At 43.1% G+C, this 13820-nt stretch overlaps 2 protein-coding genes across 2 annotated transcripts; both read left to right on the top strand.

Moving 5' to 3' along the window:
* The first annotated feature begins 938 nt into the window (after positions 1-938).
* LOC115379524 (olfactory receptor 142-like) lies at positions 939-1874 on the top strand. The gene has a single exon (XM_030080231.1). It carries the CDS (start codon positions 939-941, stop codon positions 1872-1874), a length of 936 nt encoding a protein of 311 aa, XP_029936091.1.
* An 8627-nt stretch (positions 1875-10501) lies between these two features.
* Positions 10502-11437, top strand: LOC115379523 (olfactory receptor 142-like). The gene has a single exon (XM_030080229.1). The coding sequence runs from the start codon at positions 10502-10504 to the stop codon at positions 11435-11437; it is 936 nt and encodes a 311-aa protein (XP_029936089.1).
* The last annotated feature ends 2383 nt before the right edge of the window (positions 11438-13820 follow it).

Below are 13820 nucleotides of genomic sequence, written 5' to 3'. Positions count from 1 at the left end.
GCCATTGCTACACTTTTTTTTTTTTTTTTGTTTAGAAATTACAGTTCCTTTTTAACTTTGCAGATTTCACAGGGAAAACATAGATGAAATCCATACTTATGATGGAGCACATTTGCCTTGTTTCCTGTTTGGCTGGGATAGGTATTTTTAAAGTGTGATGATGTGGAAATACAGACGTGCAACAGCGTGGGGTACTCACTTTATGTCAGTTTGTGACTGTCATGTCATTGTCCCTTTTCATCCGACAGATGACAGATCTTTTTATATTGATTCTGTTTTCAAATGTTTAGTGATTGATTCAATGTAAGATGCTGTGCATGTTAATCATTCATATAGGTAGAATACTAAAAGAATGGAGTGAAAACTTTATGAATTCCCTTGATACTGAAATCTGGTGTCAGATGGATTTAGGCCAGCTTGTGTTTGTCAGGTGTGTTTACCTACATGTATAAAAGTTCAGCAACTGCTTCAGTCTGACTCAGTGGGGTGAGGGGGGGGTCACAGCTGTCTGCAGGTCTTCCTCCTTCTACCGTGTCTCAGATTGTGAGGTAACTTGCATGTGATATGACTGATTTATATTTGTGTTGAAAGCTGCATGTTTATGTTAATGATCTCATATCAACATGTAGATCTTATGACAAGTAAACACATCTCCAGCATGATTCCTGATGATCGCCTCGCACACGATTTTGCCTTTGCTCTCCAGTTTTCTTTCATTGCTTCTGTTATGTTAAAAGAAATACTCATGTTTCTTCCATATGGAACAAGATGCATAGAAAAAATCATGATTGATTGTAAAAAGTACCAGGTATGTTTTCTGTAAAATCTGATGAATGACACAATAACCAAAGCGTAAAATTTTGAGGTCTACTTTTTCAAGAGTTTTAGTTTCAGATAATCAAACAGATCTGTCCATCTTGTGTTTCATCGCTGTGGCTATGGAAAACTCAACACAGGTTGTGTCATTTGTGTTGACTATGTATGGGAACATAGGAAACTTCAAATACCTGTATTTCATTCTGGCAATGTTGTTTTACATATTTGTAATTTTTGTCAATGCAGTTGTAATTGTCGTTATTTATGTGGACAGAAATCTGCATGAGCCCATGTATCTAATCCTCTGTGGTTTGCTGGCTAATGAAATATATGGTAGTACAAGTTTGCTGCCTTGTTTAATGGCACAAATATTATCTGACACACATGAAATTTCTGTCTTTTACTGTTACATACAAATATTTTGTATTCATACATATGCAAGTATTGAATATGCAATTTTAACACTCATGGCTTATGACAGATATGTGTGTATCTGTAAGCCTTTACATTATAATGTGATCATAACAAAAAGAAAAATACAACAAGTTATTGTAGCTATCTGGATATGTATTTTTGTGGAATTTGGAGTTTTGTTGTCTTTCACCATTCGTTTAAAACTTTGTGGAAATATTATCCACAAAGTTTTTTGTAGCAACCATCTTGTATCCCAACTTTCTTGTTCATCAAACAGAGAAATGTCACATATTACTGATCTAGTGTTTGGCCTTGTTTTCTTTGTTGTCATCCCTACAAGTTTCATTTTATTCACATATATAAAGATCCTGGCTGTGTGTTTAAATTCTTCTAAAGAGACCAAACAAAAAGCTGTCAGTACCTGCACTCCACATCTTGTTGCACTTCTCAACTTTGGTTTTGGCGGTTTTTTTGACTTAATCACTCCAAATTTTGATATGACTTTTGTTCCACATGCAGTGCGCGTGATTTCATGTGTGTACATCTTGATATGTCAGCCTCTTTTAAGTCCCATCATGTACGGTCTCAAACTGTCAAAAATTAGACATGCATGTAAAAATTTTGTGGCATCAAAAATGTTATAATGTCGTACTGTCTTACACATTAAAATATGTAGTGTATTGTTTAATAATGTCAATAAAATGCAAAAAACTGTCGGTGTGAGCATACTTTTTATGAGTGAGGTGATGACAGTTGTGTCAGTTCCAAAATCTTTATATCAGTTCATTCTCAGAAGATGAAAGTTGAATGCAATGACTGTCTTGGAGTTTTGCACAACTTTGTTTTGTTTCAAGTACAAATGTGACTGTGATGTTTTCTGTGTGCTCTGTCGTGAAGAGGATACATTATGCAGTCACAGTGTATGTCATCATACTGTCATCACAATACATTATCCACTGAAGAACAATTACAGCAACAAGAATGTTGCGTTCTTATTTAGAGGCAATGATCACCACTTTGGGCTCTAGTTTCGCAGACCAGGCGAGGCGGGGGCGTAGCGCAGATGCGCTTCGCCAACTGGGTGTGGCCAGGCGGATTTTCCAAGTTTGGCATGCCGTTCTCGGTGGCGCAAGTACTCCGCCATCCCTCCTACCGGCGCAAGGGAGTAGAGAAGGCGTGGAGTGGGTTTGACACAGCCGATTCACATGTAACCAATCAAATGAGCCCCTGTCCTTGCCTTTAAAATGCGCTGCGCGAAGGCGTAATGAAAGTTTACACAGCTGACATGGAGGTCTATTGCCGCAGGCGGAGTGGAGCTCAGGAGACAGGCGCGGAGCGGAGACCGGCACGCAGTGCGGACACGTCACCAAAACCTCACAGGCAGGCTTCCGGAATGTCAGGCACATGAACGATGCAATAAATACCGAAAAAAACACTATTCAATGCTACGATCACAATCAGCACATACACTATATTACCAAAAGTATTCGCTCACCCATTCAAATGATCAGAATCAGGTGTCCTAATCACTTGGCCTGGCCACAGGTGTATAAAATCAAGCACTCAGGCATGCAGACTGTGAAACAAGACATTTGTGAAAGAATGGGCCGCTCTCAGGAGCTCAGTGAATTCCAGCGTGGAACTGTCATAGGATGCCACCTGTGCAACAAATCCAGTCGTGAAATTTCCTCGCTCCTAAATATTCCACAGTCAACTGTCAGCTCTATTATAACAAAATGGAAGCGTTTGGGAACAACAGCAACTCAGCCACGAAGTGGTAGGCCACGTAAAGTGACGGAGAGGGGTCAGCGGATGCTGATGCGCATAGTGCAAAGAGGTCGCCGACTTTCTGCACAGTCAATTGCTACAGAGCTAAAAACTTCATGTGACCTTCAGATTAGCCCAAGTACAGTACGCAGAGAGCTTCATGGAATGGGTTTCCATGGCCGAGCAGCTGCAGCCAAGCCACACATCACCAAGTGCAATGCAAAGCGTCGGATGCAATGGTGTAAAGCACGCCGCCACTGGCCTCTAGAGCAGTGGAGACGCGTTCTCTGGAGTGATGAATCACGCTTTTCCATCTGGCAATCTGATAGACGAGTCTGGGTTTGGAGGTTGCCAGGAGAACGGTACATTTCAGACTGCATTGTGCCGACTGTGAAATTTGGTGGAGGAGGAATTATGGTGTGGGGTTGTTTTTCAGGAGCTGGGCTTGGCCCCTTAGTTCCAGTGAAAGGAACTTTGAATGCTTCAGGATACCAAAACATTTTGGACAATTCCATGCTCCCAACCTTGTGGGTACAGTTTGGAGCGGGCCCCTTCCTCTTCCAACATGACTGTGCACCAGTGCACAAAGCAAGGTCCATAAAGACATGGATGACAGAGTCTGGTGTGGATGAACTTGACTGGCCTGCACAGAGTCCTGACCTGAACCCGATAGAACACCTTTGGGATGAATTAGAGCGGAGACTGAGAGCCAGGCCTTCTCGACCAACATCAGTGTGTGACCTCACCAATGCGCTTTAGGAAGAATGGTCAAAAATTCCTATAAACACTCTCCTCAACCTTGTGGACAGTCTTCCCAGAAGAGTTGAAGCTGTAATAGCTGCAAAAGGTGGACCGACATCATATTGAACTCTATGGGCTGTAGTTTCCCGGCGCATCGCGGGGTGGCGCAGTGAGGCGAACCCCGCGCAGAGCTAGTTTCGACCGGCGAAGCGGGAGAGGCGGACAGTGTCCAAGTTTCGCAGGCGGAGGTTCGCCGAGATGGGAGTGGCGGCGCAGCGGGGGGAGGTACCGACAGATTCGGCTTGGCGCAGTGACAGTTTCGTGCCAAAAGGCTTCGCCGAGGTGCGCCAAAAGCTCGCCGTCTGAAACTACGTCTACTTTCAGCGCAAGGCGGAGCGGAGCTGGCGCAGTGGAAGTTTGGCTGGCCGGCGCACATCACCAAAACCTCACGATCAGCACAAACGGTGCCAATCTCCTTTGATCTGACATCAGCTGTGACGGGACACGTAAACCGGACCAATTAAATAATAAAATCAAATTCAGTCCTGATTCCCGTTTTTCCATTTCGTATTTTTGATCCGAGCCTAAAATTGAACTATGAAAAACCAGGCATATTTTGGATTTTGGTGTTAGATTAAAAAACAAATAACAAAATAACCAGTCACTTTTTCATTTTTTAATTTTTGATTGGCAATTGAAAATAGAAAGAACGAATGATACACGGATTATTCACAATCCACATTCAGCTTTTCTTTTCAAATGAAATTTCTTCAGTTTGAAATAGCAATACACACATCTCTCCCCTTCTTTTTTCTCACAGAACAAAATAACATGCCTTTTTTTTTTCAAATAGCAAAATCAGGTTTCTTTCAAACACCATAAATCACAGGTTGTTTACCTTTTTTTCAAGTCGCAGCTATAACAAAACACAATCTTCTGTTTGTTTGTTTTTTCAAAGAGCAAAATAAAATTATCTTTCAACACCAAAACATATCACATTTTCTTATTGTTTCGTACAAAGGTTGTTTTTTTTTTTTTTTTTTTTTTTTTTCAGTACAAAACCCACATCATTTTTTTTTTCCAATAGCAAAACACTTTTTTTTTTTTTTTTTTCAGTCTAACGGGTCAAGCCGCTGTGACTTTTTAACTTCTCTGCCTGACCTTGTTCTCACAACACTGGGTGTGCTCTGAGATGTTTTTGGTGGAGACAGTTCCTGAGCCTGCTGCAGGAGGAATGTCTCCCTCTGGTAGGTGCTCAGGCTGGTTCTCACCCTGAGACTCTGGCACAGGCATAGGCACGAGATGGTGACGGTTCTTTCTCAGTGTCCCTTGAGGTCCACTCACCAGATAGGACCGTGGGCTGCGGTGTGCAGATGTCACAGTCCCTTGTGCCTTTGCATCAGTGATCCATACTTGGTCTCCAGGTGACAGCTTTGCAAGATCCCTTGCTCTGTGTCTCCCTTTGTAACACTTTACATCCATCTATCTTTTCTCCCTCTCCCTGTGCTGGAACGCCTGCAGGTCTGGTAGAGCTGGCTGCAGCCTCTATGGAAGGATAGGCAGGGTGGTGAGAAGGCAACGTCCCATGAACAACTGGTAGTCGTTACTCAAGGGTGTGGCTCTGTAGGCCAGAAGGGCAAGACAGGGGTCTTTGGCCTTTTCGAGCAAGTTTTTAACTGTTTGGATGGCACGCTCTGCCTCGGCGTTGCCCTGGGGGTATTTAGGGCTGCTGGTCACGTGCTCGAATCCATAGTCAGCTGTAAACTGTTTCATCTCATGTCCACTGAACTGGGGGCCGTTATCACTCACTAAAATTTCGCAAATGCCATCATAGACTTTAGGTGGACAATGACATCTGTGGACCGTGTTGGGCTGAGCTGTGCTATTTCCACGTACCTGGAAAACTAATCCACCACTAGCAGATAGTTTTTATCTTTTAAGGTGAATAAATCTGCTGCCAGCTTTTGCTACGGCCTGGGAGTGTGGTTGGTAGCAGTGGTTCTCTTGGATTAACCCTTTCTTTGATGCACTCCGTGCATTTGAGTACTAGCTCACTTATCTGGCTGCTCAGCCCCGGCCACCACACTGTTTGACTTGCACGTTCTCTGCATTTAACTACTCCCTGATGCCCCTCTTGTATCTTATCAAGAACATCATTTCTCATGCTAGCAGGTATCACTAACCTTGTGCCGCACAGGAGCAGTCCATTGTGCACACTCAGATGTGCCCTCTCATGCCAGTAGTGTTTGACTGGGCCCTGTAGCTGATTTCTGTCTGGCCACTCCTCCACACAGTACGCCATGACTTGGCTACAGACGCTGTCAACACAAAGCTGCTCAAGGTGCTCTGTCAGGTATTTGTCACATGTGGGGAGATTGACCATTATTGAATCAACATAGATATTAGTATCTTCCATCAGGGCATTGTCTGCTCGTGTGACACTGGGCTCTAGTTTCGCAGACCAGGCGAGGCGGGGGCGTAGCGCAGATGCGCTTCGCCAACTGGGTGTGGCCAGGCGGATTTTCCAAGTTTGGCACGCCGTGCTCGGTGGCGCAAGTACTCCGCCATCCCTCCTACCGGCGGAGAGGAGGAGAGAAGGCGTGGAGTGGGTTTGACACAGCCGATTCACATTTAACCAATCAGATGGGCCCCTGTCCTCGCCTTTAAAATGCGCTGCGCGAAGGCGTAATGAAAGTTTACACAGCTGACATGGAGGTCTATTTCCGCAGGCGGAGCGGAGCTCAGGAGACAGGCGCGGAGCGGAGACCGGCGAGCAGTGCGGACACGTCACCAAAACCTCACCGGCAGGCTTCAGGAATGTCAGGCACATGAACGATGCAATAAATACCAAAAAAAACACTATTCAATGCTACGATCACAATCAGCACATACATATATCTCCATATCAACTGTCCCGTCACAGCTGATGTCAGATCAAAGGAGATTGGCACCGTTTGTGCTGATTGTGAGGTTTTGGTGATGTGCGCCAGCCAGCCAAACTTCCACTGCACCAGCTCCGCTCCGCCTTGCGCTGAAAGTAGACATGGTTTCAGATGGCGAGCTTTTGGCGCACCTCGGCGAAGCCTTTGTGCACAAAACTGTCACTGCGCCAAGCCGAATCTGTCGACACCTCCCCCCGCTGCGCCGCCACTCCCATCTCCGCGCAAGTCCGTCTGCGAAACTTGGACACTGTCCGCCTCTGCCGTTTCGCCGGTCGAAACTAGCTCTGCGCGGGGTTCGCCTCACTGCGCCACCCCGCGCTGCGCCGGGAAACTAGAGCCCATAGTCTCTGAGTGGGGCGCGAGAGAGTATGTCAGCAGTTGTGAGGCTTTTCCCCGGTGTGTGTGCAAGCGGTTTGTGGTCGGTTTCCAGCTCAAAATGTAGGCCCAGGATGAAATCACAGAATCTCTCACAGGCCCATGTCAGCGGCAGTGCTTCCTTTTCCAGCTGTGCATAATGCTGCTCGGTGTCAGTCAGAGACCTTGAAGCATAAGCAACTGGAGGTCACACATTATCATCTTTTTGAAGCATCACTGCCCCTAGCCCATGGGATGAAGCGTCAGCTGATATTTTCAGCGGCTTGTTAGGGCTGGAGGACTGGTGCAGTGGAGAGCTCATGCTTGAGGCTGCAGAAAGCCCTCTGTTGTTCATGACCCCAGCACCACTGATTCTTTTTGGACAGCAGGTCTCTCAGTGCTTTGTCCCTTTGGGACAGATTTGGTAAAAATCTCCCAAGCTTGTTTACCATTCCTAAAAAACTTCTGAGCTCGCTAATCTGGTTTTGTCTGGATCTGGCCTTATGCCGTCAGCTGAGACAATGTAGCCAAGGAACTTGACCTCTATTTTGCTGAACTCACATGTTGACATGTTAAGTGTGACCCCTGCCTTCCCTGCTCGCTCCAGGACAGCATGTGTCCTAGCGGCATGTGACATACAACACCTTCTAGGCCTGCAGAGACCTCTGTCACCATCGTGTTTTGAAAGTGTTCTGGGGCGGAGGAGATGCCGAGGCAGGCGGTTAAAGTGGTAACGCCCAAATGGCATAATGAACATGGTGTAGAGAGATTCTTTGGACAGGGGAATCTGCCAAAAACCCATGTTTGCATCTAGCTTTATGAAGTATTGTGCACCTGTCAGCATGCCCAGAGTTTGTTCTTCAGAGGGAAGGACAAACTTTTCCCAGCACACTGATTAGGGGTGTCATGTCTACACAAATGCGGACTTCCTCTCTGTTCTTTTTTCGGAGCCACCACCATGCCACAACACCAGTCTGTTGGCTGTTCTATGCGGCTGATGACCCCTAGACTTTCCATCCTCTACAGCTCTTTTTTCACTTTAGTTTAAGGCTCACTGACGCTGGCCTACTCAAAGGTGCCACCTCGCAGGTCTCTCACTACAAAGATTTTCTCTGTAATGCTCCTCTCTTTATATGAGAGCAATTCTGTAGCTGACCCCAGGACAGTTAGTTTAGCACCACCCGGACCAGAGTGGTTTGAGGGCTTTTTCTAGCATGACACTGTGCATGACACTTTTGTACACCTGCTCTGGAATAGCTGTGACGTCTGCCCCGGTATCTGTTTTGAATGACACCTTGCTTCCCCTTATGCTAATGTCAGCCATCCATGGCTCCTCACCACAGGCGACTTCTCCAAGGAACAGTTCATTGACATCTTCAGCAACCTCATTTACAGTTTTTGTTAGCCTGCACACCTTCCTATAGTGACCACTTTTACCACAGTTGTGGCATTCTACAGTCTTAGCTGGACACTGGGATGCAGGATGAGAGGGTGATTTTCCACATTTTCCACATGCTTTGTGTTCTGCCTTGTTCTGCACAGGTTTCTTATTTTTGAGCTGTGTCTGCTCTTTGGCTTTAAATTTCTGCTGTCTCACTCTCTTAAAATGCATAGCATCCATAGCTGCTTTGCTAGCACTTAGCTCTCTCAGATCAATCTTTTGTAAGAGTGAGGTCCGTTCAAGGATGGATAAGGAGGTGTCCTTATCCACTTCTCCCACTCATGGGGCTTAGAGAAGTCGAAAGGCTCGGGTGGTTTGATGGTGAATGTTGCCATAGGAGGTGCACCGGCTGCTGCTGCTGGCCATCTCCATCCATGCTGGATTGTTTTCATTTTTCTTTTTATCGAAAATAAACGTTTTCCAGCCGTGCACCATCGCTCAAAGTAGCTCCATTTCTAACACCATGTTGCGTTCTTATTTAGAGAACGATGACCACTTTGAGTTTAGTTTAGACTGTTTACTTAGTGTAAATAATAAGCAGGCAAAATGTACAGCGAAGCACAGTTAGTAGTAGGCAATAACTTCCTGGTGTGTTTACCGGGCTCACACTATTGTCTGCGGACCTGGGCATGATGTGACGTCATGTACATTAACATGTTCAATGCCAAATATTAGTTTACACCACAAAGAAAACACTTTTATTTAACTGCTAAGATTTAGAACATCTCTTCAAGGAAGGTCAAGTAAAATGGCAAAAAATCGCTAATGATGATAATATGCAGTTACACTTGATGACTTTTTTGGCTAATCCAGCGGTTGACAATCTTGTTGATGTTAGAAAATTTTCAGAGGTGCAAGGTAATTAGGGTGTAGGCGAAAGGAAAAAAACTGAAATGCAAAATTATCATAATTGTATTGGTATGTTACTCTTCTCTGTTTTGGTGTTAAATACTCAGTAGTTTTGAAATGCAAAGATAATCAAGCAAATGCAACATCTTTTAAAGGTAGCCTCATCATTCTTTAGCTGGATTGTTCACCATTCTGTATAGGCAGCCTGTGACAGGGGGTCACGAGTTGACACTGGTTTGTAAAATAGAATGTGTTGATACAGATTGTTTAAACAGAGTCACATGGTTTGTCCTCAATATTTTTGATACAGTGTTGTTTGAAAGTGAATTTGTGATGCTATCCAGGATAATGCTTGTGAGTTGTACAGAGTAGTTGTACAATAACTTTCCTGAACCTGAAAGTCATAGAGATCCCTGGTAACCTTACTGTACTTGACCCAGTCATTGTAGATGTGAACAGGACAGTCATGTCATTGTCTGTCCCTTTTCATCTTACAGATCTTTTTTTACTAATTCTGTTTTCAAATGTTCAGTGATTGATTCAGTGTAAAATAATGTGCATATTAATCATTCATATAGTTAGAATACTAAAAGAATGGAGTGAAAACTTTTTTATGAATTCCCTTGATACTGAAAATGGTGTCAGATGGATTTAGGCAGGCTTGTGTTTGACAGATGTGTTTACCTGCATGTATAAAAGTTCAGCAGCTGCTTCAGTCTGACTCAGTGGGGTGGGGTGGGGGGTCACAGCTGTCTGCAGGCCTTCCTCCTTCTGACATGTTGTAAGGTAACTTGCAGGTGATATGACTGATTTATGTTAGTGTTGAAAGCTGGATGTTTATGTTAATGATCTCATAACAACATTTAGATCTTATGACAAGTAAACACATCTCCAGTATGATTCCTGATGATTGCCTCGCACACATGACCTTGTCTTTGCTCCTCATGTTCCTTTCATTGCTTCTGTTTTGTTAAAGGAAACATTCATGTTTCTTCCATATAGAACAAGATGCATAGAAAAAATCATAATTGATTGTACAAAGTACCAGGTATGTTTTCTGTAAATCTGATGAATGACACAATAACCGAAGCAAAATTTTTGAGTTGTTACTTTTTCAAGAGTTATAGTCTCAGATAATCAAACAGATCAGTCCACCTTGTGTTTCATCACTGTGGCTATGGAAAACTCAACAGAGGTTGTGTCATTTGTGTTGACTATGTATGGGAACATAGGAAACTTCAAGTACCTGTATTTTATTCTGGCAATGCTGTTTTACATATTAGTGATTTTTGTCAATGCAGTTGTAATTGTCATTATTTATGTGGACAGAAATCTGCATGAGCCCATGTATCTAATCCTCTGTGGTTTGCTGGCTAATGAAATATATGGTAGTACAAGTTTGCTGCCTTGTTTAATGGCACAAATATTATCTGACACACATGAAATTTCTGTCTTTTACTGTTTCATACAAATATTTTGTATTCATACATATGCAGGTATTGAATATGCAATTTTAACAATCATGGCATATGACAGATATGTGTGTATCTGTAAGCCTTTACATTATAATGTGATCATAACCAAAAGAAAAATACAACAAGTTATTCTAGCTGTCTGGATATGTATTTTTGTGGAAGTTGGAGTTTTGTTGTCTTTCACCATTCGTTTAAAACTTTGTGGAAATATTATCTACAAAGTTTTTTGTAGCAACCATCTTGTATCCCAACTTTCTTGTTCATCACACAGAGAAATGTCACATATCAATGATCTAGTGTTTTGCCTTGTTTTCTCTGTTGTCATCCCTACAGGTTTTATTTCATTCACATATATAAAGATCCTGGGTGTGTGTTTAAATTCTTCTAAAGAGACCAAACAAAAAGCTGTCAGTACCTGCACTCCACATCTTGTTGCACTTCTCAACTTTGGTTTTGCTGGTTTTTATGAGTTAATCACTCCAAACTTTGATATGACTTTTCTTCCATATCCACTGCTTGTGATTTCATGTGTGTACACCTTGATATGTCAGCCCCTTTTAAGTCCCATCATTTACGGTCTCAAACTGTCAAAAATTAGACATGCATGTAAAAACTTTGTGGCATCAAAAATGTTATAATTTCGTATTCTCTTGCACATTAAAATCTGTAGTGTATTGTCAGGGGTGTGAGTATACTGTTTATGAGTGAGGTGACGGCAGTTGTGTCAGTTCCAAAATCTTTATATCAGTTCATTGTCAGAACATAAAAGGTGAATGCAATGATTGTCTTGGAGTTTTGCGCAACTTGTTTTGTTTCAAGTAAAAATGTGACTGTGATGTTTTCTGTGTGCTCCATCCTGAAGAGGACACATTATGCAGTCACGGTGTATGTCATCATACTGTCATCCTCTGAAGAACAATTACAGCTACAAGAAAACATTTTAGTTAACTGTTAAGATTTAGAACATTTCAGCACTCATCAAAACTCAGGCTTCAAGGAAGGTCAAGTAAAATGGCAAAAAAAAAATCCCTAATACTTAAATCATACTTCATGTCGTAATTTGAGTATCATCATGTTGTATATTGTACACTTAAGATATTTGCAGTAGTCCTTCATGACTTTTTTGGCTAATCCTGTGGTTCACAACCTTGTTGATGTTAGAAAATTTTCAGAGGTGCAAAATGATTAAGATGTAGGCCAAAGGAAAAAAAAAATGAAATGCCGTCTCCCCCCTCTGCCTTCTATCTTCCTATCTAATGCACTATCTTTAAGACGCAAGGTGGATGAGTTGGAGATATGGGTGAAACACAAGCCAGAAATGAGATCGGCATGTATTCTGGCTATTACAGAGTCTTGGCTTGGGAAGAATGATTTGGATAGTGACCTGGCACTAACTGGTTTTGGCTGTCCCATAAGGTTGGACCGCTCGCATAAAGTGACGGGGAAAAAGCGGGGGGGGGGCTGTTGCTTCTATGTCAATGAGCGATACTGCAAAGACGTCACTATACAGGAGAAAATATGCACCCCCGATATTGAAATGCTGTGTATCTCCATTCGCTCCTTCTATTTGCCAAGGGAATTTCCCCAGCTTTTCTTCACGCTTATGTACATTCACCCCAAGGCAAACGTCACCGCTGCTGTCCAACAAGTTGCCGACCTGTCGCACAAACTGGACTCTATATGCCCTGACGCACCCAAATTCTACCTAGGAGACATGAATCATGCACGCTTAGACAAAACTCTCAATTCATATGAGCAGTATGTCAAGTGTACAACCACACATAAAAATACGATGCTTGATTTATGCTATGGTAATGTGGAAGGGGGCTATAAATCCCTTCCCATGCCCGCTTTAGGCGACTCTTACCATAACAGTGTTTTCCTACTGCCGGTGTACAAACCGATTTTTAGACGCCAGGTAAGAGAGGAGAGGACTGTCAGAACCTGGACAGAGGACAGTATATCCTCCCTCCAAGCTTGCCTTGAGTGTACTGACTGGCACTGTTTCTATGTAGCCTGCAATGATATTGATGAATTAACAGACACTGTCTCTGCTTACATCTGTTTCTGTGTTGATTCCTTGATTTCCTCTAAAGTCACTGTTGTTTATCCTAATAACAAACCTTGGGTAACCAAAGAATTAAAGGCCTCTATCAACAGAAAGAAACGTCACAAGAAAAGAAAGACGCCTCTAAAGAGGTCAAGGCTGAAATTGCTAAGGCTAATAAAATGTATAAGGAAAAGACCTTAGATCAGCCTGGCAGGCCTCTATTAATCTACAGGCTGAGAAAACCAAGCAGGCTATCAGTGTTAACGGAGTCCAGGAGGAGGACTTGCCTGATGCTTTTAATGAATTTTTTAATCGTTTTGATATGTCCGACTTCATTGCTGTCATATCTGAACAGAGAGACACCCTTGTGGCCCAGAAGGATATTACGATATCGGAGGACCAGGTTACGATCTTGTTTAAGAAAACAAACATTAGGAAAGCATGTGGCCCTGATGCAATTTGCAGGCGCACCCTACGCTATTGCACAGACCAACTTGGGGGTGTTTTTACAAAGCTTTTTCAGATATGCGTTGATTTATGTAAATTACCTGCTATCTGGAAAACATCGACCATTATTCCTATCCCAAAAGTGAAAAACCCCAGGGAACTAAGCGAATTCAGACCAGTAGCGCTCACATCTTTAGTGATGAAAAACTTAGAGAAAGTCCTAAAGAGTGAGATTGTTTCCCATGTAGCTGGTAGGCTGGATCCGCTCCAATTCGTATACCAAGCCGGAGAGGCGTAGAAGACGCCAAGCTTTTTATTTTGGACAAAGTCTATAAACATCTGGAGACACCAAAATCACATGCGCGAATTCTTTTTGCTGACTTCTCCTCTGCCTTTAACAAGATGCAGCCTCATGTCCTAATACAGAGACTCTCAGCGTATTTTAATCTACCCCACCAGCTGTCATTACTATGTTTGAACTTTTTGACAGAGAGAACCCAGCGAGTTGCCGTAAATGGCAAGGT

Source organism: Myripristis murdjan, chromosome 21, assembly GCF_902150065.1.
Source record: "Myripristis murdjan chromosome 21, fMyrMur1.1, whole genome shotgun sequence".
NCBI classification, from domain to species: domain Eukaryota; kingdom Metazoa; phylum Chordata; class Actinopteri; order Holocentriformes; family Holocentridae; genus Myripristis; species Myripristis murdjan.
This window is presented reverse-complemented; position numbering and strand designations above follow the sequence as displayed.